This window comes from Thamnophis sirtalis, unplaced genomic scaffold (genome assembly GCF_051295495.1).
Source record: "Thamnophis sirtalis isolate CommonGarterSnake01/CBP01778 unplaced genomic scaffold, rThaSir2_p1.2 scaffold_1, whole genome shotgun sequence".
In the NCBI taxonomy this organism is placed as follows: Eukaryota; Metazoa; Chordata; class Lepidosauria; order Squamata; family Natricidae; genus Thamnophis; species Thamnophis sirtalis.
In genome coordinates this window covers 168,521,732-168,549,016 of record NW_028261381.1, presented here as the reverse complement: position 1 = coordinate 168,549,016, position 27,285 = coordinate 168,521,732, and the positions used below count along the sequence as shown (strand labels likewise).

The 27,285-nt window shown below is 46.4% G+C and overlaps 1 protein-coding gene across 2 annotated transcripts; it reads right to left on the bottom strand.

Annotated features, from left to right (window-relative positions):
- Nucleotides 1-274: 274 nt before the first annotated feature.
- On the bottom strand, nucleotides 275-19,974 carry LOC106544799 (uncharacterized). Of its 2 annotated transcripts, XM_087702790.1 has the most exons (5): nucleotides 19,814-19,974; nucleotides 16,189-16,344; nucleotides 11,460-11,633; nucleotides 3,461-4,267; nucleotides 275-711 (listed from the first exon to the last, which is right to left on the bottom strand). In XM_087702790.1, exons 1-5 carry the CDS (start codon nucleotides 19,907-19,909, stop codon nucleotides 412-414), a joined length of 1,533 nt encoding a protein of 510 aa, XP_087558916.1. In that variant the 5' UTR covers nucleotides 19,910-19,974; the 3' UTR covers nucleotides 275-411. The 2 variants fall into 2 exon arrangements, with proteins under 2 accessions (XP_087558916.1, XP_087558983.1); XM_087702857.1 differs by lacking the exon at nucleotides 11,460-11,633.
- Nucleotides 19,975-27,285: the final 7,311 nt, after the last annotated feature.

Genomic DNA, 27,285 nt, shown 5'->3' with positions numbered 1-27,285 from the left:
ATTGTTATAGCCCAGGGGTCTCCAACCTTGGGAACTTTTAAGACTTGTGGACTTCAACTCCCAGAATTCCTCACACCAAAGCTGGCTGAGGAACTCTGGGAGTTGAAGTCCACAAGTCTTAAAAGTTCCCAAGGTTGGAGACCCCTGCTATAGCCTACTTGACTTGTGGGGCAGCATAATAATTAAGTAGCCAGGACACCCCACCCAATACCCAATCTTCAGTGCCTTCACAGTGACAGCAAATATATATATATATATTTCTCCACTCTTTCTTTTTTCCACTCTCCCTCTCTCTTTTTGGCACAAAAGAGGAAAGCAGAAGTTTTTAATGGAAACCATCAGTTTCTGAAAAATATTTCACATCCCCCAAGGAGCTGTCTCCTGACTCTCCCCAGAGATGGGTGACCAATATCACGGCGGCCTGGGGTGAATGCGGCTGCTGCGTTGAGTAAGCCACAGTCTTAGCCGAGAGGTCAGCGACTGCTCGCTGCCTCCCATTTCCGTTTCATCGCTGGTACTAGGCTGCGGCTGTGCCGATGGTGGTTTCCTGAAGATCTTCCAGACCCAGGAGACGATGGTGTGGAAGCTGAGGCGGGAGGAGGCAGTGTGGGGCTTCGCAGAATCCGGGGGAGGATCAGCTGCTATGGTGGGGCCCACAGCAGAAGGAAGCTGCCGAGGACTGGGGCTGTTTTTTTCTTTTGTAGGTTGGACCTGCACGACAATGGAAAAGCCACTTTCAACACCTGTCCATTAAAATCACAAATAGGTCTTCTGCTCCGTCCTTGGCATTTCTTGGCAAGGCCATGATGTCGCCAACCTGGATTGTGTGGTGTCAACCGGCATTGAGAGCCCAGATGAACTGGCTGGGGACACATCCTCAGAATGCAATGCGCTCTACATTGGGCAGCCCTTGAAGAGCATTTGGAGACTTCAGCTCGTCCAGAATGCAGCCGCGCGAGTGATTGTGGGTGCACCTCGGTACACCCACGTTACACCTATCCTCCGCGAGCTGCACTGGTTACCGATTGGTCTCCGGATACGCTTCAAGGTGCTAGTCGTCACTTATAAAGCCCTTCATGGTATTGGACCTGGGTACTTGAGAGACCGCCTGCTGCCAATTACCTCCCAAAGACCCATTAGATCTCACAGATTAGGCCTCCTCCGAGTGCCATCTACCAGCCAATGTCACCTGGCTATTACCCAGGGGAGGACCTTCTCTGTGGCAGCTCCGGCCCTTTGGAACAAACTCCCCGCAGAGATTCGGACCCTCACCTCTCTCCAGGCCTTCCGAAAAGCCGTTAAAACCTGGCTGTGTCGGCAGGCCTGGGGTCGATGAGTTCCCTTCCCCTCTCGAATCGTGTGGCTGTTGGTTGTTTTTTTAAATGCCCTGTACTTTGTAGTTTTTGTGTTTTTCCCTTCCCCTCCTTTGGGTTTGTGCGCCGCCCTGAGTCCCGTAGGGAATAGGGCAGCATATAAATAAAATGAAACTCAAACTCAAACTCAATGGATGGCCGCCTCACCAGTTCTTCTGTGGTGGACACGAGAAAAAGCCAGGCTTAATAACAGTGACTGTGAGAGGGATCTTGGAGTCTTGGTAGACAACCACCTACTGTAAATATGAGCCAGAAGTGTGCAGTAGCAGCCAAAAAAGCGAATGCAATCCTAAATTGCATTAACAGAGGGATATAATCAAGATCAAGGGAGGTACTAATACCACTCTATAAAACCCTAGTAAGACCACACCACGAAGTGTTAATACCACTTTATAATGTCTTGGTAAAGTCACACTTGGAATCTCCTGAGCGCAAAAAAACAGCCCTACGGGCAAACCGGAAGTTTGGGAACAGACTTCCACTTTGCTTGTAGGGCCAGTTTTAGCCCTCCGGAGCCTTCAGGGCCCTTCCAGTGCATCCAAAGTGCAATCCCATGACTGCAGGCAGTGCCCAGCCATCAGAATTTCAGATCCAGGTCACAATTATCCCTAAGGAACTCCATCGTAACTTCAAATGGTTCCCAAGGGATCAGCTGTAAGTTGAGGACTACCTACATGAGTTTCTAAATCAAGATCAAGGGAGGTCCTAATACCACTCTATAAAGCCCCAATAAGACCACACCTAGAATACTGCATCCAGTTTTGGTCACCACACTACAAAAAAGATGTTGAGACTCTAGAAAAAGTGCAGAGAAGAGCAGCCAGGATGATTAGGGGACTGGAGGCTAAAACATATGAAGAACGGTTGCAGGAACTGGGCATGGCTAGTCTAGTGAAGAGAAGGACCAGGGGAGACCTGATAGCAGTTTTCCAATATTTGGAGGCTGCCACAGGAGGAGGAAGTGGGTCAAGCTATTTTCCAAGGTACCTGAAGGCCAAACAAGGAATAATGGATGGAAACTCAACAAGGAGAGATTCAACCTAGAAATAAGGAGAAATTTTCTGACAGTGAGAACAATCAACCCATGGAACAGAAGTTGCCTTCGGAAGTTGTGGGAGCTTCATCACTGGAGGCTTTCAAGAAGAGACTGGACTGCCATCTGTCAGGAATGGTGCAGGGTCTCATGCTTGGGGTGGGTGGGTAGGTTGGACTAGATGACTACAAGGTCCCTTCCAACTCTGTTAATCTGTTAACTCCCAGGCAGGAGTGGGCTGGTGGGGGTTTGCAGGGATTCAGGAGAACCTCTAGCTAAGATTCTGTGCAGTTCAGAGAACCCCAAATCCCACTCCTGGCTGGCTCCGCCCACCCCGCCCCTCCCAGGAGTCCCCACGCAGCCCATTTTGGATGCAGTTAAGTGCAGGGGGAACACGGAGGCTCGGGGAAGGCGAAAAACAGGCCTACAGGAAATTCAGGAAGGCTGGAAACGGGCCCGTTTCCAGCCTCCAGAGGGCCTCTGGTGCCTGGAGAGGCTGTTTTTGCCTTCCCAGAGGCTCGAGGAAAGCCTCTGAAGGCAACCACCCTCCCCACGGTGGAGGAGGCTGACTAGGCTACGCCCACCCAGCAACCAGGCAGGGCACCTCCTGCTACGATTTTTGAAGCCCACCCCTGATGCCAGGCATCAATTAAACCCGTGACCTGACAAAAGGGCGAATGACAAAACCGCGCCCGACTAAACCACGTCGCTAAAACAGTGACGTCATCAACACGCCGACAACAGCGCGTTGACAACAGCGCGTCGACAGAAGGGTGATTTACAACAGAGTGTCGGCAGAAGGGCGTTTTAAGTTAAGGTAAGGGTTAGGTTTAGGGTTAGGGTTAGGTTTAGGTTTAGGTTTAGTTTTACAGCGCGCTTCTGTCGCCGCGCTGTTGTCGGCGCGATTCAGCACTCATTCGTCGGAGCGCTTTAGAACACGCGGTTTTGTCACCGCGGTTTAGTCGGGCGCGGTTTTGTCGTTCGCCCTTTTGTCGGTGAACCAATTAAACCTGCTAGACCCCTTCCAGAGTCTCTGCATGGGGTTCATACAGACCTGGTTGTCCTCCCTCACTTGTTCTCTGCGATAGCAGTGGATCCCGAGAGATCCTGCCTTGGCCTCTGGACTCGGGGGCAGCGAGCGCTGGTCCTGGAGCAGCGGCTTTAGTTCCATGACGGTGGCCTGCTCCTTCTCATCTGCTTGGCTGCTTCTGTGCTTCCGTTTCTGGGGAGATTTCCTGCTGAGGTTGGCCGTGGGCAGCAGGAGGTTGTTCCGTGGTAGTGAGGCTGGTGGCTCTTTGGAGGTTTTGAGCCTTGCACTCGACTTGTAGGGGGAGCTCCCTGGGGTGCGGGGTTTCAGGGTTCCCTCTTGCTCCTTCCGAGCGCTCCCTGACTCTTGGTCACTGCTGGATGGCCTCAAACGCCTCCCTCCAGGCCCTTCCAGCTTTCTCCCACCAGATCCAGGCCTGGAGCCCCCGGTTGGTTGGCGGTGGGGAGAATCCTGGAGAGCCACTGATAATACCTTAAGCTCTTTCATGTTATTATTTAGTTCCGCTCCTCTTTTCTCCCTGCCGATAGTTTCTTCCTCCAGACACCTGTCGCATTGGACACTGGCATCGCATGGACGTCCTTTCATCTGGCTGGGGTCGCTCGTGTTGGAAGGCTGGTACCGGGGGAACTCCACATAGGTTCGATAGCAGGGATAATAGCCGGTGGAAGCACTGGATTCTTTTAAAAGGGCTTCCTCATCACACAGGTAGTAGCCCTCGTGGTCCACGGAACTGCTGTCCAGGCAGCTGGGCTTGGAAAGATTGGTGTTTGTCGGGAGTTTTCCATCGGATTCAAAACTATCTATCAAAGATACCTGAAAGAAAGACACTTCATTTTAAATAAATATTATTTGACAGGGATCATTATAACCTCATCTGACTTTGGGTAGGTCAATACAATACAATAAAATACAATAGCAGAGTTGGAAAGGACCTTGGAGGACTTCTAGTCCAACCCCCTGCCTAGGCAGGAAACCCTACACCACTTCAGACAAATGGCTATCCAACATCTTCTTAAAGACTTCCAGTGTTGGGGCATTCACAACCTCTGGAGGCAAGTTGTTCCACTGATTAATTGTTCTCACTGTCAGGAAATTTTTCCTCAGTTCTAAGTTGCTTCTCTCCTTGATTAGTTTCCATCCACTGCTTCTTCTTTGGCCCTCAGGTGCCTTGGAGAATAGTTTGACTCCCTCTTCTTTGTGGCAGCCCCTGAGATATTGGAAGACTGCTATCACGTCTCCCCTAGTCCTTCTTTTCATTAAACTAGACATACCCAGTTCCTGCAACCATTCTTCATATGTTTTAGTCTCCAATCCACTAATCATCTTTGTTGCTCTTTTTTAAAAAAAAGGTTTTATTTCTTTTAAAAAACACAAATATTTCATCATTCGTCAATCATTAAAACATTGAAGTACAATTTTTTTGTATGCCCCTCCCTCACTCCACCCCCCCAACCCCCTCCTCCTCCCCCCCCCGACTTCCCAGAACCCGTACACGGTATGGATTTTTAACTAACACAGTCTAAAATCTATTGAGAAAAAAGAAATAAAGAAATTAATGACATTCTACATTGACCTTAGCTTCTTCTTACTGAACTAACTTTAAACAGTTTAAATCATTTCTGATCTTAAGCATAGGCTAACTGGAATTTCTTGGTCCCGTATTTATTTTGTATATAGTCAATCCATTTTTTCCAGTCTCGTTTATATCTCTCATTTGAGTGATCTTTAAGATATGCCGATATTTTAGCCATCTCGGCTAAGTTTGTGACTTTCAATGTCCATTCTTGGATTGTAGGCAAGTCTTCCTTCTTCCAGTATTGCGTCACCAACAGTCTTGCTGCAGTTATTAGGTGCAGAATCAAATTGGTCTCTACCACTGTAAAGTCAGTACATATACCTAGTAAAAATAACTGAGGAGTAAACTGTATCCTTCTTTTAAAAATATTTTGCATAACCCACCATATTTTTATCTTTGTTGCTTTTCTCTGCACTCTTTCTACAGTCTCCACATCTTTTCTACATCGTGGTGACCAAAACTGGTTGCAGTATTCCAAGTGTGGCCTTACCAAGGCATTATAAAGTGGTATTAACCCTTCATGTGATCTTGATTCTATCCATCTGTTTATGTAGCCTAGAACTGTGTTGGCTTTTTTGGCAGCTGCTGCACATGGCTGGCTCCTATTTAAATGATTGTCCACTAGGACTCCAAGATCCCTTTCACAGTTACTACTATTGAGCAAGGCACCACCTATACTGTACCTGTGCATTTCGTTTTTCTTGCCTAAATGTAGAACCTTACTTTTTTGACCTAAATTCACCAATTTAGGTCAGCTAAATTGGAAATGGTCATGAAATTGTCAGCATGGGAATAAGAGATGGGGCCAGAGCTGTCTGACAGTTATCAGCTGCCTTCAGAATTGGACATCGGTGGGGCAGAAGAACAGCTGGAGCCTGTTCCCAGTGTGCGCATGTGCAGAGTTGCCAGACGAAGGGAACAGCTAAATAACGGGTCGACTCAGGCGTAAAGGCACAGGTGGCCCCTCCCATAGGGAATACAGAGGAGCAAAAGGGGAGGGGAGTTTGCAGGAGACAATTCCTTCAATTCCTTAGGGTGAAGATCTGTTCCTGACTTCTTGCCAAGTAATTGCTGCTACAGTGCAGCATTTGGAAGATATCGGCCTGGCAGCTCTCCAAGCCTGATGAAGGTCTGTAATTGTGAAATCTCTTGAAAGACTGTTTGCCAAGATTTGCTGGAGAGGAATTCACTTTAAAACTAAATAAAAGGGGTTTTATTGGGACAAGGAGTCGGCTTCATGCTTTTGGGGAAGCCTAGGTCAAAACAGCACTTTAGAAGTACAGGTAATCCTCAACATACGACCATGGAACCCCACATTTCTGTTGCTAAGGGAAACATTGGTCGAGTGCACGTTGCCCCGTTAAATGATTTTTCTTGCCACGGATCCCACATGGCAAACATGGGATCATGGGATGCTACAGCCATTGTAAGTACAGGCCAGTTGCCAAGCACACAAATGATTTTGATCACATGTCTACGGGGATGCTGCGTTGGATGTATATGTCAAGACTGAGGTTGTAATTGTAAGTAACCTTTTACGGTGCCATTGTAACTTCGAATCAGGAGTCTCCAAAGTTGGCAATTTTAAGACTTGTGAATTTCAACTCTCAGAGTTCCTGGCTAGAGAACTCTGGGAGATGAAGTCCACAAGTCTTAAAGTTGCTGGATGAAGAACTCTGGGAGTTGAAGTCCACAAGTCTTAAAGTTGCTGGTTGGGGAACTCTGGGAGTTGAAGTCCACAAGTCTTAAAGTTTCTGATTAAGGAACTCTGGGAGTTGAAGTCCACAAGTCTTAAAGTTTCTGATTAAGGAACTCTTGGAGTTGAAGTCCACAAGTCTTAAAGTTGCCAATGTTGGAGACCCCTGCTTTGAATGGTCACTAAATGAATGGTTGCAAGTTGAGGACTACCTGTATCATTTCTCCTGGGTTGAAGTAAGCCGATTTTGAAGAAAAATGGACAATGGATGGGGCGATGGGTGTGGCACCTTTCACTATTCTAAGTGGGCCGCCTTTTGAGACTGCACAGAGCATCCTAGGATGTTCCCCGCTGCCCCCAACTCAGATCAACTGCATTGGTGAACATACCACTCCTCATGAAGAAGTCATGAATTTCTAGGGCAGTGTTTCTCAACCTTGGCGACTTTAAGTCCTGTGGACTTCAACTTCCAGAATCCCCCAGCCAGCTGGCTGGTGAATTCTGGGAGTTGAAGTCTACAGGACTTAAAGTCACTAAGGTTGAGAAACACTGTTCTAGGGTATAGGAGAATATTTTTGGATGCTTTTACCTGACATACTTGCCTTGTTTTGTTCTTGAACGATGAGGAGAAGATTTGAAAATCTTTGCTTCTAAACCAGGGGTGTCAAACTCAATTTCATTGAGGGATGCATCAGGGTTGTGTTTGACCTGGGGTGGGGGGTGGGTGGCCAGCTCGATGTCACTCGTGTCAGGGACACCTGTGGTGGCCAAGTGCTAAAGCAGGACTTCCCTCAGACCAGAGGTCAGTTGCTCCTGGTTCGGCCAAACTGATAGTGGAATTCAGGCCTGGGTCGCAGAACCGGCAGTGACCCAGGCTTGCCACGTCCCCGAACCAGTTCCCTTGCCACCGCCATTTTGGATTTTAGTGACTGCATGTGCGCAGTTCACTGTAAATTGTGCTGCGCATGCACGAAGAACTATTTACATCGAACCACATGTGCAGCTACCAAACCGGTAGTAAAACAGGCAGCAACCCACCCCTGCCTCAGAACCACCGACTCTCTCATTTTAATCTCCTTCCTCCCTCCCTCCCTCCCTCCCTCCCTCCCTCCCTCCCTTCCTTGTGTGTGTTCCAGCATAACTCTGGAATGCCTTGAGCAATTTCAATCAAACTTGGTACACAGATGACTTATCCTCTGGAAACAAATACTGTGGGGGTATACTCGGGGTGTGTGTTCTGTTAAGATACAACCTGTTGTGCCTTAAAATGGCTTCTACTGTACAGCGCTGTGGAGTTGCCATGGTATCAGCTTCACAGTACTCCACAAGGGGGCTCCCTCTGGCAAGGGGGAAAATCCAACATTAGAAATTGCGGCAAGGTTCATGGAAGGAGGGTTGGGATAAATAAATACTTGGGCAGTTATCAGCTACTACACTGTAAAATAAAAAGAAACCTGATCCCCAGAAATTATCAGTTCAGCTAAAACACAGGTGAAAAAGAAGAATCTTCTGAGATTTCTGGAGTGCCAAATAGGAAGAGAACAGCCTAAGAGGCAACTACAGCATCCTGGCGTACAAATTTCTGGCCATACCCACTTTCACATCTTGAATTGATGGGACCTTCAGCAAAACTTCCTTCACTGCACTTACAGAGCGGGCAGTAACATTTGTGCAAGGTGATATCTGATGTAGCCTGGCCCTGTGTTATATAGGTGTTGACAGGAAGTCCTTGATTTACAACAGTTTGTTTAGTGACTGTTGAAAGTTACTTTTTTTTGGTTACATATTTTAACTTCTTTTATAAACAAAGTACTGTCCGGGTTCTCCCCCCTTTACATCTTCTATTATGCATAATTAGTTTTACATCATATTTTCATTTTACATTCCAGTCATCTTATTTTCATTCCATGTTCTCCTGCTTAATTTTGATTTCTTCTTAATATGTTAATATCATTATTTGCCTCTCCAAATTAATCAAATTTAACGTATCATTTCCATCTCTTATCCTGTTTTACTATTACTAACACATATCCTCAAATTTAATTTTATATAGTAAACATTTCATTTAATTGGTTATCCACAAGTAATAATATTAATCTATTTCCCTCACATTGTATTAAATATATACCATTGGCTAAATTTACCAAATTTCATTCTATTCTACTCGTAATTCCTTTTCTTTCTTTCCTCCTTTCAACCATTTTCTCTTAGTCTCTCGGGAACTTCATTTCTCTTATATTCTCTTCTCTCCACCCATTTACCTAGTTTTTCCTTTTGATCTTGAAATTTCTATATTTTTTCTTTCCAATTTTTTTCTCCTTTTTAATTCTGTTGTTTTGGTACCTGTTTGAAGTTACAACAGCACTGAAAAAGTGAGTTATGACCGTTTCCCCCCCCCCCCCTTATGACCATTGCAGCATCCCCTGGTTACGTGACCAAATTTCAGACGCTTGGCAACTGACTCATATTTATGACTTTTGCTGTGTGTTGAGATCATGTAATTCCCCTTTCGTGCGACTTTCTGATAAGCAAGTCAAAGGGGAAGCCAGGTTCATTTCACAACCGTATTACTAACTTAACAATTGCAGTGATTAACAACTATGGCAAGAAAGTTTGTAAAATGTGTGTGTGGGGGGGGGGCAGAACTCACTTAACAAATGTCTCACTTAACAATAGAAATTTTGGACTCAATTATGCTCGTAAGTCGAGGAGGACCAGCCGAGGTGACAAAAGGGCTCAAAAGTCAAAACCCTGCTGGTAACCAAGCTAGCAATCATAAAACAGCAAACACACATTGGCAATATGCCCACTGCAGTAGCGGGATTCAGCCAGTTCGCACCTATTCGGGAGAACTGGCTGTTAACTTTCTAAGCAGTTCGGAGAACCGGTTGTTGGAAGAAATCTCCTTATATTTTTTTCCACTTTTCAGAGCTAATCCTGTAAGGAAGGCAGGAAGGAAACGTTCCGGGGTTGTTTCTAGCCTAATCTTTACTGCTCTGCTTACAGAAACTGCATCTCTGGTTAACCCTTCTTATATTGTAACAGCTAAGGAGAAGCGCCTATCGACGTGAGTGATGTTGAGTTGGCCACGCCCACCTGGTCACATGACCACTGAGGCACGCCTACCCAGCTGGTCATTAGGGCAGAGAACCAGTTGTTAAATTATTTGAATCCCACCACTGGCCCGCTGCAACCGGTACCATCTTCAAAGGCAGCCCTGTGTAGAATTTGTAGTAGTAGTCATGATATTGGATAACTATTTGCCTGAAATGGTATAGGGCCATGATGGCGAACCTATAGCCCATAAGTGGCACACAAAGCCCTCTCTGTGGAACGTGCGCCGTTGCCAGCTGCTCTTCTGGCTTCAGGCACATGAATCTACACTGGCCAGCTGGTGCACTGGAAAATGGCCTGAAAACAGCCAAAAACCAGACCATTTTCCAGCCTGAACAACAGCCTGAAAATGGTCCAAAAACGGTTAAAAACCAGACATGTGTGCATCAGCCAGCTGATCTTTGGGTTTCCAGTGCTCTGGCATACACACATGCAACAGTGATGGGTATCTGGTATCGGACCTGGTTACTTGAGAGACCGTCTCCTGCCAATCACCTCCCAAAGACCTATTAGATCCCACAGGCTAGGCCTCCTCCGAATTCCATCTGCCAGCCAATGTCGGCTGGCAACTCCCTGGGGGAGGGCCTTCTCTGTGGCTGCTCCGGCCCTCTGGAATGATCTCCCCGTTGAGATCCGGACCCTTACCACCCTTCCGGCCTTCCGCAAAGCAATTAAGACCTGGCTGTTCCGGCAGGCCTGGGGCTGTTGAATTTTCCAGCCCCATCTGAGGTTACGACTGTTGCTGTATTTTAAATTGTATGTCTTTTATTTTTATTTTGTACCCCCTCCCCTTTCTGATTGTTAGCCGCCCTGAGTCTTCCGGGAATAGGGCGGCATACAAACCAAATAAAACCTTAAACCTTAACCTTCCGGACCACATGGACACGCACAGCACTTGTGCACACGTGCGCAGGATGCGGATGTGTATTAGCGCCTCCACGAGCCTTTGTGACGCTCCAGCTGCTCAGCGGAGCATCGGGCAGGTGCTGTACGTACTGTGCGCAGAAGTGCTGAAGACTTAAAAGACCAGTAAGGAGCTCGGGCGGGCAGGTGGGCCCTCCAGAGCACTGTACCGGAACGGTATCCGATGCTCCGGCCAGGCTCCTGTACGCGTGTACTAGAGCATACCGCCTGCAACCCACCACTGACATGCAAGCACATACTGGTAGGTTCACCATCACTGGTATAGGGTTTCCTGCCTAAGCAGGGGGATGGACTAGAAGACCTCCAAGGTCCCTTGTCCCAAAGGTGTTTTTTCAGTCTCCATAAGACATCCAAGGTCCTTTCTATTTCTATTTCTGTTTCTATTTCTATTCTCAGTGTTAGTTAACAGAAACGAGCCTTCCTGGTTTGGGTAGGGCAGTAACTGGTCCACTAGCTAACTTTTTCCAAAGTCTCCACATCTTTTTTGTAGTATGGTGACCAAAACCGATTGCAGTATTCCAGGTGTGGTCTTACGGGGGTTTTACAAGACTTGTGATCTTCAACTCCCAGAAATCCCCAGCTAGCCATGTTTCCTAGCATGTTAAATATGAGTAACCACTGCTGACATCCTATAGCTGAGAAGTCCATAAACTGGGTTACATGTGACGTTTCCAAAACATGACCTAATTATTTACCTCATTCACTCTGGTCTCCAGATGTTCTTCAGTATTGTCCCCAGGTGGAGGCCAAAGCCCTTCCTGAACATCACATGCTGTATGTTTCGCAAATAACCCGTGGCTGCTAAGATCCTCCAGCACGCTACTAGAGTCATCCTGGTGAGCTGCCTCTTCCTCCTCCTTCTCCTGTAACTGCAAGACGGACAATACTTTTTTTGGTTATAAATACTATACAGGCAGTCTCGACTTACAACAGTGCATTTAGAGCAAGGGTATCAAACTCGATTTCATTGAGGGCCGCATCAAGGTGGTGGGTGGACGGAAGCGGGGCAGACCTGGTCATGGTGGCTGGGGTGGGCATTTGACACAAGGTCAAGATCAGGGGTGAAATCCAGCAGGTTCTGGAGAACCAGTAGCAGAAATTTTGAGTAGTTTGGAGAACCAGCAAATGCCACCACTGGCTGGCCCCAGAGTGGGGAGGGAATGGAGATTTTGCAGTATCCTTCCCCTGCCACACCCACAAAGCCACACGACGCCCACAAAGCCACGCCCACAGAACCGGTAGTAAAAAAAAATGAATTTCACCACGGCTCAAAATGTGCTTTTTCTCTTCTTTCTTTCCACAGTACTCCCCGGCCTCCAGAAGCACTCTGCTGTCCTAAAAGCCTGTGAGGCCCCTGTGAGGCCTGTTTGTGGCCTCCCCGGCCTCCAGAAGCACTCTGCTGTCCTAAAAGCCTGTGAGGTCTGTTTGTGGCCTCCCCGGCCTCCAGAAGCACTCTGCTGGGTTAAAAGTCTGTGAGGCCCCTGTGAGGCCTGTTTGTGGCCTCCCCGGCCTCCAGTAGCACTCTGCTGGCCTAAAAGCCTGTGAGGCCCCTGTGAGGCCTGTTTGTGGCCTCCCCGGCCTCCAGAAGCACTCTGCTGTCCTAAAAGCCTGTGAGGTCTGTTTGTGGCCTCCCCGGCCTCCAGAAGCACTCTGCTGGGTTAAAAGTCTGTGAGGCCCCTGTGAGGCCTGTTTGTGGCCTCCCCGGCCTCCAGTAGCACTCTGCTGGCCTAAAAGCCTGTGAGGCCTGTTTGTGGCCTCCCCGGCCTCCAGTAGCACTCTGCTGGGTTAAAAGCCTGTGAGGCCCCTGTGAGGCCTGTTTGTGGCCTCCCCGGCCTCCAGAAGCACTCTGCTGGGTTAAAAGCCTGTGAGGCCCCTGTGAGGCCTGTTTTGTGGCCTCCCCGGCCTCCAGTAGCACTCTGCTGGCCTAAAAGCCTGTGAGGCCTGTTTGTGGCCTCCCCGGCCTCCAGTAGCACTCTGCTGGGTTAAAAGCCTGTGAGGCCCCTGTGAGGCCTGTTTGTGGCCTCCCCGGCCTCCAGTAGCACTCTGCTGGCCTAAAAGCCTGTGAGGTATGTTTGTGGCCTCCCCGGCCTCCAGAAGCACTCTGCTGGGTTAAAAGCCTGTGAGGCCCCTGTGAGGCCTGTTTTGTGGCCTCCCTGGCCTCCAGAAGCACTCTGCTGTCCTAAAAGCCTGTGAGGTCTGTTTGTGGCCTCCCCGGCCTCCAGAAGCACTCTGCTGGCCTAAAAGCCTGTGAGGTCTGTTTGTGGCCTCCCCGGCCTCCAGAAGCACTCTGCTGGGTTAAAAGCCTGTGAGGCCCCTGTGAGGCCTGTTTTGTGGCCTCCCTGGCCTCCAGAAGCACTCTGCTGTCCTAAAAGCCTGTGAGGTCTGTTTGTGGCCTCCCCGGCCTCCAGAAGCACTCCGCTGGCCTAAAAGCCTGTGAGGCCACTGTGAGGCCTGTTTTGTGGCCTCTCCGGCCTCCATTAGAACTGTGCTGGCCAAAAACAGGGCCCAGGAGGTCTCCACGTGGCCCGTTTCGGCCAGCAGAGTGCTCCTGGAGTCCATGGAGGTTGAAAACCGGCCAGGCGGGGGCTGCATGTGGCCCCCCCTGTGGCCCATTTCGGCCGGCAGAGGCACCGAGCGGTCCTTCGATATTTCCAGGCCGGCCCCGCGGGACACACCTTGAGTTTGACACCTCTGATTTAGAGACTGTTCAAAGTTACAATGGCACTGAAAAAAGTGACTTATGACCATGTTTCACACTTAGGACCATCGTAGCATCCCCAGGGTCACATGATTTACATCCGGATGCCTGACAACTGACTCATATTTATGACGGTTGCAGTGTCCCAGGGGGTTCGTGTGATCCCCTTTTGCGACCTTCTGACAAGCAAAGTCAATGGGGAAGTCAGAGTCACAATCATGTTAACTAGTATAACAACGGCAATGACTGACTTCACAAATGTGGCAAGAAAAATCGTAAAATGGGACGGCTTAACAAATTTCTCCCTTAGCAACATAAATTCTGGCCTCGATTGTGGTCGTTGGTAACCTTGGGAACAACCCCACCAAATCAGGTCAAATGTTCACCTACTCTATTTTCTCACGTCCAACATGATGCTTCTAAGCTCAGCTAGACAGGAAAAAATAGCTATCTCTTTCCTGTGTTCTATCACTTCAGCATTTACTAATTTCAAGAGACTGTTCTCTTGCACGAATGATCTACTTTTGTTCTCATAAGATAACCTCAGGACGTGCTTTATCTGACCAAAAAGTCCATGTAGCACTTGCTTTCATTTGATTCTGATAATAGGTAATCAGTTGATCAAAGGGAAGCCGCAAAAAAAAAGCTTAAAGGAACCACTTCTCTTCTATTAGACATGATAGCATCTCTTGAGCTTGGAAGCCATGCTTAGCTGTCATGACTAGTGTTGTTGTTAGTTGCGAAGTTGTGTCCGACCCATCGCGACCCCATGGACAACATTCCTCCAGGCCTTCCTGTCCTTTAATAAGATTGCAACTTTAATAAGATTTGTATGCCGCCCATTCCCTAGGGGCTCTGGGCGGCGACTCTGGGTCCTCTACCATTCCCCAAAGTCCATTTAAGCTCACGCCGACTGCTTCGGTGACTCCATCCAGCCACCTCATTCTCTCCCGACCCCTTCTTCTTTTGCTCTCAATTGTTCCCAGCATTAGGCTCTTCTCCAGTGAATCCTTCCTTCTCTTTAGGTGGCCAAATATTTGAGTTTCCTCTTCAGGATCTGGCCTTCTAAAGAGCAGTCAGGGTTGATCTCCTCTAGAACTGACCAGTTTGATGGCCTTGCAGTCCAAGGGACTTGCAGGAATCTTCTCCAGCACCAGAGTTCAAAGGCCTCCATTCTTTGGCACTCAGCCTTCCTTATGGTCCAACCTTCACAGCGATACGTTGCAATTGGGAAAACCAGAGCCTTGACTATACGCACTTTTGTTGGCAGGGTGATGTCTCTGCTTTTTAGTATGCTGTCTAGATTTGCCATAGCTTTCCTTCCCAGGAGCAAGCGTCTTTTAATTTCCTGGCTGCAGTCCCCATCTGCGGTGATCTTGGAGCCCAGGAAAATAAAATCTGTCACTACCTCCATTTCTTCCCCATCTATTTGCCAGGAATTGAGAGTGCTGGAATAGTTTTCTTAAAGATGAGTTTCAAGCCAACTCTTGCACCTGCATCAAGAGACTCTTTAGTTCCTCTTCAGTTCCTGACTGACAGTGATGATTAGTAGCTCTTGGTAAAACAATAGCAATAGCAATAGCGGTTAGACTTATATACCGCTTCATAGGGCTTTCAGCCCTCTCTAAGCGGTTTACAGAGTCAGCATATCGCCCCCACAGTCTGGGTCCTCATTTCACCCACCTCGGAAGGATGGAAGGCTGAGTCAACCTTGAGCCGGTTAGATTAGAACCGCTGAACTGCAGATAACAGTCAGCTGAAGTGGCCTGCAGTACTGCACCCTAGCCACTGCGCCACCTCGCCCCTTCTTAAAGCTGTCCAAGCTGATGGGCCTCATACTGAAATGAAGAGTGTCCCAAATATGGAATTCATTGACCTGTGAAACCTAATCATCAAACAACTAGGTTGTTGGATTTTTTCCCCCACATTAAATATAACATAGCTTGTTTGGGTTCAACATAGATGTGCATGTAAAAACAATAGCAATAGCAGTTAGACTTATATACCACTTTATAGGGCTTTCAGCCCTCTCTAAGCGGTTTACAGAGTCAGCATATTGCCCCCACAGTCTGGGTCCTCATTTTACCCATCTCGGAATGATGGAAGGCTGAGTCAACCTTGAGCCGGTGAGATTTGAACCGCCGAACTGCAGCTAACAGTCAGCTGAAGTGGGTGCAGTACTGCACTCTAACCACTGCGCCACCTCGGCTCTTTTAAAACAGGATGGGACCCTTGCCATCACAGTCTCTACCTTGACTTTTTGACCCCTATCACTCTGGACATTTTCAAGGGTGAAGTACTATTGCTTCAGGCCGGTTTCGCCCGAACCAGTAGTAAAAAATGCTTTAAAAAGTAAAAAAAAATTCCGACGATCAGCTGTGCGACAATTAGCTGTGCCTGATTGTCTCTGAGGTTCCTGCTTGTTGCAGGGGCCATTTTGTGTGAAGTCCAGCTGCTTTTACATTGTGTGTGAGTCGCGCCTGCCCAGTCACATGACCACCAAGCCACGCCCATCAAGCCACACCCACAGACCTGGTACGGAAAAAAATTTGAATTTCACTACTGGGTCAAGTGACATCATGCATATCATGACACTGTTTACTTTATACAAAGAGTATATTTTTGCATGATGGTATTATGATTTATGATGTCTGTGTCATCACAGCTTCTGCTGGACACTTAAATCCCGTCCCCTTCCCCCTCTCCCAACAAGAGCTTTCACCTACCCATCTAAAATCAAGCAAATCGGAATATTGTGTTTTCTGTTGCTCTTGATTTCCTTCCTGTTCTTCCTTCTGATAGCTACTGGGCACTTGCTCTGTCTCTTTGTCTTTGCCAACATACACCTCCTCATTGTGGGGAATTACTTCAGAAGTCAATTGCTGGTAGAGACGGGGGGGAGAATAAAAAAAAGAGAATAATAGAGGAAAAATTTAGAACAATGAAGAAAGAAGAACGCAACACATAACAGGAAATCACAGTACAGTAGAATAGAAGCCTTAATGCTGGGATTTGTGTGTGAGAGAGAGGGGGGGGGGAAGAGATAGAAATGATCCAGAAGAACATTGATGTCAGGATTAATCTGGATTCTCTGGAAGGCTGTTTTATAATACAGAACCTCCTCCCAGGCTCAATGTCCATAATTTTATGGTTGTGTAGAATTATAAGGAAGCCGAGGTGGCGCAGTGGTTAGAGTGCAGTACTGCAGGCTACTTTGGCTGACTGCTGCCTTGTTTCCCCAAAATAAGACCTCCCCAGATAAGGAGCCCTATCAAGCTTTTGAGTGCATGCGCTAAAAATAAGCCCTCTCCTGAAAATAAGCCCTCCCCAAAAATAATGCAACACAGCAGCAGCCATGAAGTAACCACACTTGCTTCCTCCTGCACCTCAAAAATAATAAGACCTCCCCAAAAATAAAGCCAAGCACTTATTTCGGGGGTCAAAAGAAAATAAGACCCTGACTTATTTTCGGGGAAACACGGTAGCTGCAGTTTGGCAGTTCAAATCTCACCAGCTCAAGGTTGACTCATCCTTCCGAGGTAGGTAATATGAGGACCCAGATTGTTGGGGGCAATAAGCTGACTCTGTCAACCGCTTAGAGAGGGCTGTAAAAGCACTAGGAAGTGGCATATAGGTCTAAGTGCTAGTGCTACCGTGTTTCCCTGAAAATGACAGGTTCCTATTTTCTTTTGACCCCCGAAATAAGCGCTTGGCCTTATTTTCGGGGAGGTCTTCTTATTTTTGAGGTGCAGGAGGCGGCGAGCGTCGTCACCTCATGGCTGCTGCTGTGTTGCAATATTTTCGCGGAGGGCTGTGTAGTCAGATGTCTCTGTCTTGCCTACTCCTCCAGAGCAGCCAGCACAAGAGTTTGAGAAACTCTGGATTTGATTAACTGCTCGGTTCTGATTAATGGCTACACTTCCCAAAGCCAACAAAATATGGCTATGATTAACTACGGTAAGCTTGCCAAGAAACTGTGACTAGGGTTTGACAAACACTCCAATTACACTGATAGAGAATTGATAGTGCGCAATGACTGTGCCAGATTGAAAGATCCATGTCTGAGGAAATCCACGTTTTATACTCTGTTCACATGTGGTCAGGAGTGAGATTTTACCGGTTTGGACCAGTTTGGGCGAACCAGTAGCTCCGAAGGGTTCCACCAGAAACCGCGGTAGACAAAAGCGCGCTCGACGAAAGCGCGTCCGTGACGTCATCACAGCGCGACGAAAACATCGCGCTGTGAGCGGTAAATTTAAAATTAAAGCGAAAACCTTACCCTAACCCCCCCAAACCTAACCCTAAACCTAACCCTTAGCCTAACGCTAAACCTAACGCTAACCCTTAACCTAACGCTAAACCTAACCCTAACGCTTAACGTAACCCTAAACCTAAGCCTAACCCTTAACCTAAGCCTAACCCTAACCCTAACCCTTACCTTTATGTGAATCGTCTTGCTTTAATTTTATTTTAATTTCAATTTAATTTATTTTTAATTTTTTTCGTCGCGCTGCTGATGACGTCACGTACGCGCTTTCGTCGAGCGCACTTTTGTCTACCGCGGTTTTGACGGGTCATGGCTCTGAAGATCAACTGGGAGTGAACCGGTTCGCTCCCACTTGGAAGTGGGCCCGCCCGCGCCTCAGGTGTTTTCCTTCCCAAGCAGTAATCCAGAAGGTAAGTCTTCTCTAAACTGCACACGCACGCCCAGCATGAGAAAAGCGTGCGCTCAGCAAATCGGTTGTTCAATGCCTCCTTTTACAACCTTTCTTGCCACATTCGTTAAGTGAATCATGGCAGTTGTTAAGTTAGGAATGGGGGTTGTGAAGGGAGCCCGGCATCTTAAGTGAATCACTGCAGTTGTTGTGACAACACGATTGTTAATTGAATCTGCCTTTCCCCCTTGACTTTGTTTGTCAGAAGGTGGCAAAAAGTGATCACATGATCCTGGGACACACTGCAACTGTCATAAATATTAACCAGTGGTAGTCAACCTGGTCCCTCCCGCCCACTAATGGGCGTTCCAGCTTTCATGGTGGGCGATAGGGGTTTGCTGTAACTCTGCTTCAGAGGTAGGTTCCTACCGGTTCGCACCAGTTCGGTAGAACCGGTTCATCAAATCTACCGAACTGGTTAGAAGAGGTTCCACCAGTGGACCCGGAAAGCAGGCCACACCTACAGAAGAGCTTCCAAAATTTTTTGAAACCCACCATTGCTCTGCTTTATAAATTTTATAAAGTAAAGTTACTTCACTACTTTATAAATCACCATTACTGTGGAACCAGTGGGCAGTTAGAAAATTTTACTACTAACGGAGATACAAAAGTGGGCAGAAGGTATAAAAAGGTTGACTACCCCTGATATAAACCATGAGATGAATAGGTTGACAATGAAAATAAAGGATAAAGAGGAATCGAAGTACTTCAAGATATGGGGGAGATTTTATGATTGGCTAAAGAAAGGAAACTAGAAAAGAAAGTAGGAGAAGATAAAGAACCCAGACGATGCACTATTAAATGGAAAAAGGGGGTGAAGAAGGAGAAAACAGAAAAGAAAATATTAAATATATAAGTATATATTCAAGAGCGAGATATAAAGGGGGGGAATATAATTAGGATAGATTAGTGAAGGTAAGGGAATAAGAAATGATACCAAATTATATCTGGGTTTGTGGAAATACCATCCCAAGGAAACATAAACTGAGATTTGAAATAGACACCAACAACAATAGAAAAAGAAAGGGAGAGAATGAAAGGAAGATGGGAGAAAGAAGAAAGAGGCCAGGGGAGGAGGATGGAAGGGAGAGAAAGAGAAGGAGAGAGGGTAGGAAAGGGAAGTGTAGGAATAGGAGAAAGGTAAGGGAAGAAGGAAGGGGAAGGAGGGGAGGAAGGAAGAAAGTAGAGAAGGGAGGGAGGGAGAAAAGAAAGGGAAAACAAGGGGGTATTACAGCAGGAGGAAGGGATGGTAAATAAAGCAACCCAAACTGTATATTATAACCTATTAAATGGAATAATAAATGTATAAGAATGACAAATGTAAAGAAGAATAACAATCAAGTGAATGTATACTTACAATGGTATGTAAAAGAATACAAAATAATATTTTTTTGGAACAAAAATAAATAAATAAATAAATATAAACCAGCATCCGAAGTTCGATTACATGACCATGGAGATGCTGCAATGGTCATATGTGTGGGAAAACAGTCATAATTCTCCCTCCCCCCCCCCGATGCCATTGTAACTTTGAACAGTCGCTAAACAAACTGTTGTAAGTCGAGGACAACCTGCATTCCCCTCAAAGCGGCTGCCTGTGCAGCTCCATCCCTCTGGCCCTTGTCCTCTGCTGTACCTCCTTGAGTTCTCCAGAATCTACCAAATTTTCACTCTCATGAGATATGTTATCAAAGCTCAAGAGGCTGGCAGACTTGATGTCTCTTTGGGGCATGTAATGCTTTTTTCCAGATGGGTTTTTTCTACATACTTCCTCGGAATCGCCGATATACGTTTCAGGAAACTGTGGGAAGATACAGAGGAAAAGTCTACGTCAGCAGCATCCTAGAGATTATGTTCCCGGCATTTTTGAATGACATTTGGAATCTGATTCCTAGCGATCCGTGATCGGGCAAATTTGAGAGGTCGCTGGGCCTTTGGGACAAAACTGAAAATATTTTTTTTCCTCTGAAAAAGAAAGGCATTGAGTTCCACCTTAAAGATGGATCACGGGAAGCCACAATTAAGCTCAAAATTAATGTTGCTAAGCGAGACATTTGTTAAATGACATTTACCCAGGTTCGCCTGGTGCGCCAGTTGCGACCCTACCTGAACCGGGAGGCTCTCACAACAGTCACTCGGGCCCTTGTGACCTCTAGGCTGGAATACTGCAACGTGCTCTACATGGGGCTGCCCTTGAAGAGCATCCGGCGACTTCAGCTAGTCCAGAATGCGGCCGCGCGAGTGATTGTGGGCGCACCGCGGTTCGCCCACATAACACCTATCTTCCGCGAGCTGCGCTGGCTACCTGTTGATCTCCGGGTGCGCTTCAAGGTGCTACTTACCACCCATAAAGCCCTCCATGGTAGTGGATCTGAGTACTTGAGAGACCGCCTCCTGCCAATTACCTCCCTAAGACCTATCAGATCACACAGATTAGGCCTCCTCCGAGTTCCATCCGCCAGTCAGTGCCGATTGGCAACTACGCAGAGGAGAGCCTTCTCAGTAGTAGCTCCGACCTTTTGGAACGATCTCCCCGTGGAGATTCATACCCTCACCACCGTCCAGACCTTCCGTACAGCCCTCAAGACCTGGCTATCCCGTCAGGCCTGGGGATAAAGATTGTAATCCGTCCCCACCCGAATGATGAATGAATGTTGTGTTCTATTTTTACTTATGTGTTGTTTATGTCTTATTGTTTTGTATTCCCCTCCCCATAAATTGTAAGCCGCCCTGAGTCCCACAAATACAAAACAAATACAAATAAATGAGTTTTTGCCCCATATTATGACCTTCCTTGCCAAGGTTGTTAAGTGAATCACTGCAATTGTTAACTTAGTAACACAGTTGTTAAGTGAATCTGGTTTCCGCCATTGACTTGCTTGTCAGAAGGCGGCAAAAGAGGATCACATGACCCTGGGACCCTGCAAACGTCATAAATACATGCCAGTTGCCAAGCATCTGCATTTTGATCCTGTGACCATGGGACGGCTGCTGCAAGGGTCGTAAGTGAGAAAAATGGCCATAAATCGCTTTTTTCAGGGACGTCATAATGTTGACGTCACTAAATGAATGATCGTAAGTTGAAAACTACCTGTACGGAATGCCTTTTAATGTCTGAAGCAGATCAAGTAAAAACTCTTCTTCCACGTAAGAATAACTTCCCCCAACGAGGTTAGCCAAAATGTTTCCTGGATTATCCCCACTGTGTTGGAAATGTGGAAGAAGGGATGGCACATTTTACCATGTCTGGTGGTCCTGTATTGAGGCCACGAAATACTGGAGAAAGATTCAAAACTGGCTAAGAGAGGTTACCGGGGCAAATATAGAATGGAAACCCGAGACTTTTTTTACTAAGCATAAAACCAGAAAACATGAGTAAATTTATATGGCATTTGAGCCTACATATAATTGTGGCCGCAAGAATAACCTATGCGCAATTTTGGAAATCTACTACCATACCATCGGAAGATGCCATAATTAAAAAGATTTATGAGTGCGCAGAAATGGACAGAATGACGGGTTGGCTGAGGGACAAAGGAGAAACGGAACATTATCTTAGCTGGAACCTATGGGATATGTGGGCGACAAGGAGAACAGCAGGGACTTAAAACTGGGAAAGTTAAATAGCAGCTGTTAACAATGGTAACTAAAAGTGAACATGGGTATTGTATTAGATCCCTGAATTTTGTAACAAGAAGATGCTGATTAGAGATTAAACAATGAGGAAGAAAAGAATGTTGGGCTGTGAATGACTGTCACCGGAGGGGGGGGAGAGGGGAGGGTTTGTATGTTTAAAGCTGTATTTGTATGTCTTATTAAAAAAATGTATAACCAATAAAGATTATTTTTTTAAAAAGTTGCTGAAGAACTAAAAGAAAATCCCATTCTGAAGCCTTCCAGGCCTGAAAATGTGAGCCGAGGTGGCGCAGTGGTTAAATGCAGCACTGCAGGCTACTTCAGCTAACTGCAGTTCTGCAGTTCGGCTGTTCAAATCTCACCGGCTCAGGGTTGACTCAGCCTTCCATCCTTCGAGGTGGGTGAAATGAGGACCCGGATTGTTGTTGGGGGCAATATGCTGACTCTGTAAACCGCTTATAGAGGGCTGAAAGCTCTATGAAGCGGTATATAAGTCTAACTGCTATTGCTATTGCTATTGAAAAGGAAGTTTCAAGTTGTAGTCCTACATCCACCCACCTTCCGTTAAATTTACGGAAGGTAGCAACCAGACCCGTGATGTCGAACCTATGGCACGGGTACCACGGGTGGCACGCAGAACCCTCTCTGTGGGCACGCAGCCGCCCCAACCCAGCTCCACTGCGCATGCATGCATGCCTCCCACTGGCCAGCTTATCTTTGGGTTTCTGCCACGCATGTGCACGGTGCACGTGGGGGATGCATGCACGGGGGTGGGGTGCATGCGCGGGAGGCACTTGCATTGCATTTTGAGGGTTCGCATGCAGGTGCACACCTCTCTCTCCCCATGCCCCATTTTGGACCTGGAAGCAGTGGTTGGTTGCAGGCGGTACAGGCATAATGGAGCCTGCCCGGAGCACTGGGTACCGATCCGGTACAGTGTTCCGGAGGGCCCACCCGCCCGCCTGAGTTCCTTACCGTGTTTTAAAGCTTTCAGCGCTTCTGTGCACGCACATGGCGCCTACAGCGCCTGTGCAATGCTCCATCAAGCAGCTGGAGCATCGTGGAGGCTTGCGGAAGCATCGTCTGCAGCTACAATGCATGCGTGCACCGGAACCCACCACTGCCTGGAATGCTTCCTGCACCAATTTGGAAGCCAAAACGACGCACAGGGGCAGCATACGATTCTCCCACCCCCACCCCGATGCCCCGTTTTGGGCCTGGAAATCCTCCTGCACCAACCTGGAAGCCAAAACAGGGCGTGGGGGCGCATGTGTGGGGGATGGGGCACATGCGCGGTGGAGCGCTCATATTGCATTTTGAGGTTTTGGGCACGCGTTCTGGGTACTTGGCACCAAAATCATTAACCATCTCTGAGCTAGACAATGCCACTGTTAAATCCACAGGATGAAAGATGGCAGAGAAGAAAAGATAGGACAGTCTGCAAATCTAGCTTGGCTTCAGCTGGGCTTGGGATCAAGGCCAAAAAAAAGCGGTGGGGCTTCGGGAAGGGTTTTGAAAGGAGAAAGGGAACAACTTTCAATTACGCACGCAAAAAAGATATTTCCTTACCAATTTCCCAGCCATAATTTTCTACACAATCCCTGGATTTTTCCTAGCCTTTTTTGAAATGATACGATTGCTTCTCTTCTTTATCTTTTGTGGCGGGATTAGTTTGCTTGTTCACCCCCTTTCCATGGGATCCCCACTGTTAGATTCTGGCCCATCAAAGCCAAGCCACCACCTACTGTTGACTTAGGCTGGGCTCCCAACTGAAGAGTGAGACAACGTTCTAGATTGGTGTCACAGACAGGTTCTAGATTGATTCACTTAGCCAAGAATCCATACCTGGTGGAGTCACCATAGAAACCTGCAAGGCCAGCAGATATGGAAAACCTTTACGCTTCTTCAATATCTTTTCCAGTTGCAGCTGAACAGGACATGAGCATGCCACCCTGACAATAGAATAGGAATAGGAGAGGAGAGAATAGGATAGGATAGGATAGGATAGGATAGATAGGAATAAATAGGAATGGAATGGAATGGAAGAGGAAGAGGAGAGGAGAGAATAGAATAGAATAAATTAGAATAGGAATAGGAATAGGAATAGGAGAGGAGAGAATAGGATAGGATAGGATAGATAGGAATAGGAATAGGAATAGGAATGGAAAGGAAGAGGAAGAGGAGAGAATAGAATAGAATAGAATAGGAATGGAATGGAATAGAATAGGAGAGAATAGAATAAAATAAATTAGAATAGGAATAGGAATGGAATAGAATAGGAGAGGAGAGGATAGAATAGAATAGAATTCCCATGGTCACGTGATTAAAATTCAGATGCTTGGCAGCTGACTCATATTTATGATGGTTTTAGTGTCCTGGGGTCATGTGATCACCTTTTGCAACCTTCTGACAGGCAAAGTCAATGGGGAAGCCAGATTCAGTTAACAACCATGTTATTATAACAAGTGCAGTGATTCACTTAACAACTGTGGCCAGAAAAGTCATAAACTAGGGCAAAACTCACTTAACAAAGTCTCACTTAGCAAGAGAGATTTGGAAGTAGAGTAGAGCAGAACAGAACAAACCTTCATTGTCATTTTCCTGTATACATAATGGCATACATTAAAATGAAATTCCGATGCATCACTCTCGAAAGAAAACATTCCACCCACAAACAATATCACCTTTCCAAGGATGATAATAATAATAAAGTGATAGCAGCTGCATCTAAAAATGCCAAATTGTACAAAGATCACACACACAACACACACACAAACACACACACACACTATGTAAATTCATCCCACTCCATCTTGAATATATAGTGGAAAAGAGAGTCTTGAGAATTTACAAGGTTGATATTACAGGGAGTCCTCTACTTATGACCACAATTGAGTCCAAAATTTATGTGGCTAAGTGAGACATTTGTTAAGTGAGTTTTGCCCTATTTTACGACCTTTCTTGCCACCCTTGTTAAGTGAATCACTGCAGTAGTTAAATTAACAGGGGAGGGAACTCAAGTGTCTCCAGTGATAAGACAGGATAGGGACTGGCAGTGGGGACACCACCGTTCATGTTGGTCTAACTTTTTGCCAACTCAAGAATGGGTGAAGGGCACCAACTGGCAATCAGGAAACAGCGTCAATAACGGGTAATGATTCTAATAATAGCTGTCTTTCCTAGTCTGGTGCATTCCAGGAACATTTGAACGATAACGTCAGAATCCTTACTTAAATCAGCAATCTCAACAAATCTGAGAAAGATTGAGTTATATAGCTCAGTTGCAAATGATAGAATAACAGAGTTGGAAGGGACCTTAGAGATCTTCTAGTCCAACCCCCTGCTTAGGCAGGAGACCCTACACCAAATCTAAGCACTTATCTAGAATTGAAGGAATAATGAAGAAGAGTTACTTCAGATCTTGTTTTAGTGAACTAATTGCTCTTATCGTTGGTAGAGATTCCCTTCACATTCCATTCCGTGTTATACACAGTCCTCGTTTAGCGACTACTATGGAGATTAGCAACCTGGTCACTGAGTGGAAAAATCACGTGACTACGACTGTGCTTATGGTTTTACTTCAGTTTCCATTTTCCCCCACTCCTCCATCTCTAACTAAACATATCTAACACAACCTCCTCCTCCTATTTTCCCCATAACAACCCTCTGAGTTGAGTGGGGCTGAGAAAGAGTGAATGGTTGAAAAAAAATGTAATATTCTGTTTTGCTCATGTCTTCATTAGCTTTCCTTCTGTTAAATTTACAGTTTAGCACAGTGTTTCTCAACCCTGGCGATTTTAAGTCCATTGGACTTCAACTCCCAGAATCCCCCAGCCAGCACAGCTGACTGGGGAATTCTGGGAGTTGAAGTCCACAGGACTTAAAGTCGCCAAGGTTGAGAAACACTGGTTTAGCATGTTAGGTAATCCCAACAAATTGTGCTTTTCTCAATAATCCAGGGCTGAAGAAACCATGTTTAGCACAATTTGAGTGGTATTCACTTACCTTCCCTACCGGTTTGCAAATGTGTGTGCGCGCGGCCGCGCGCCTTCCACACATACACTTTGGCTAAAAAAAAAGGCCTAAATGGGGCATGGGGGAGGGGCACTTGTGATTTCCGCTACTGGTTCGGGTGAACTGGTCCAAACTGGTAGAATACCACCTCTGGTGATTCCCAAGGCACAGCATCTATAAACATAACTTACTCAATCAACCCAAATTGATGGGGTTGCATGAGACACATAATTATATATTTATGGTATATACAGTAATAATATATTTATCCAGCTATGCTCAGTACTCCCTGCTCCAATTCTTCCTGCACAAGGATTGTCAAATAGTTTGGATGGAGAGTGTGACTAATCCAAAATCATCCAGCGATATTCCATAGCTAAAGGTGGGATGGAAATTGGGTTTCCTTGATGTTAAACCGGTTCCACCACAAAACCGCGTTTGACTAAAGCGCGCTCGACGAAACCGCGTAGGTGACATCATCACAGTGCGACGAAAAAAGCACGCTGCGAACGCTAAAGCTAAAATTAACCCCTAAACCTAAACCTAACCCCCCTAAACCTAATCCTAAACCTAACCCTAAACCTAACCCTTAACCTAACCCTAAACCTAACCCTTAACCTAACGCTAAACCTAACGCTAACCCTTAACCTAACCCTAAACCTAACCCTAATGCTTAACCTAACCCTAAACCTAACCCTAACCCTTAACCTAACCCTAAACCTAACCCTAAACCTAACCCTTACCTTAACGTGAATTGGCTTGCTTTCAAAGCGCTATTTAAAGCGCCCTTTTTTCTCCGCGGTCGCTGTTGTTGCCCTGCTGATGACATCAGCGACGCGGTTTAATCGGGCGCGCTTTAGTGGAGCACGGATGATACCTATCATCACACCCTCTTGGCCCTTTGGCCATTTAGGACAGGGACTGTCCTAAAATCATCCAGGAAACTGACCAAGTCTCTGTCTCTCCAATCATAGACCAACACCTTAATCATTAAACATACAAAATGAGCTAGGTTAATGTAATGTAGCATTCAGGGAATCCATTGGTTTAAGGTCCAATGTATTGTGTAATCCTAAACAACTGATTTCCTTGAGTAAAACCAAAGGTCATCCAAGCATGGGAAAACATGTTACACAAGTATTCATTTAATTTCTATAGTTACCCATCTCAGTCAATGACGCTGGGCGGCTTACAATTCAAAAACTACATTACAATTCAAAATGCTAAAAAACATTAAAAACACAAAAAACATTCAGATTAAATATACACGGGGCAGGATACTTGGCCAGATAGCAATATAACCGAGAAATGGGGCCCTTAACACATTTAACATCCCAGATACGAGAAGATAGGCAGGGTTTTAAGGGCCGTACGAAAGGCTAGCAGGGGGTTGGAACGATTATAATCTCCAAAGGGAGAATGCTCCATAGAGCAGGGTCACTGCAGGAAAATCTTGTC

Coding starts and splice junctions, on each gene's coding strand:
- LOC106544799 (XM_087702790.1), bottom strand. CDS start 19,909: ATGCCCCAAAGAGACATCAAGTCTGCCAGCCTCTTGAGCTTTGATAAC. Junction 16,345..19,813: donor ATTCTGGAGAACTCAAGGAG/GTACAGCAGAGG, acceptor CGTCTCTACCAG/CAATTGACTTCTGAAGTAAT. Junction 4,268..11,459: donor TGGAGACCAGAGTGAATGAG/GTAAATAATTAG, acceptor TCTTTCTTTCAG/GTATCTTTGATAGATAGTTT.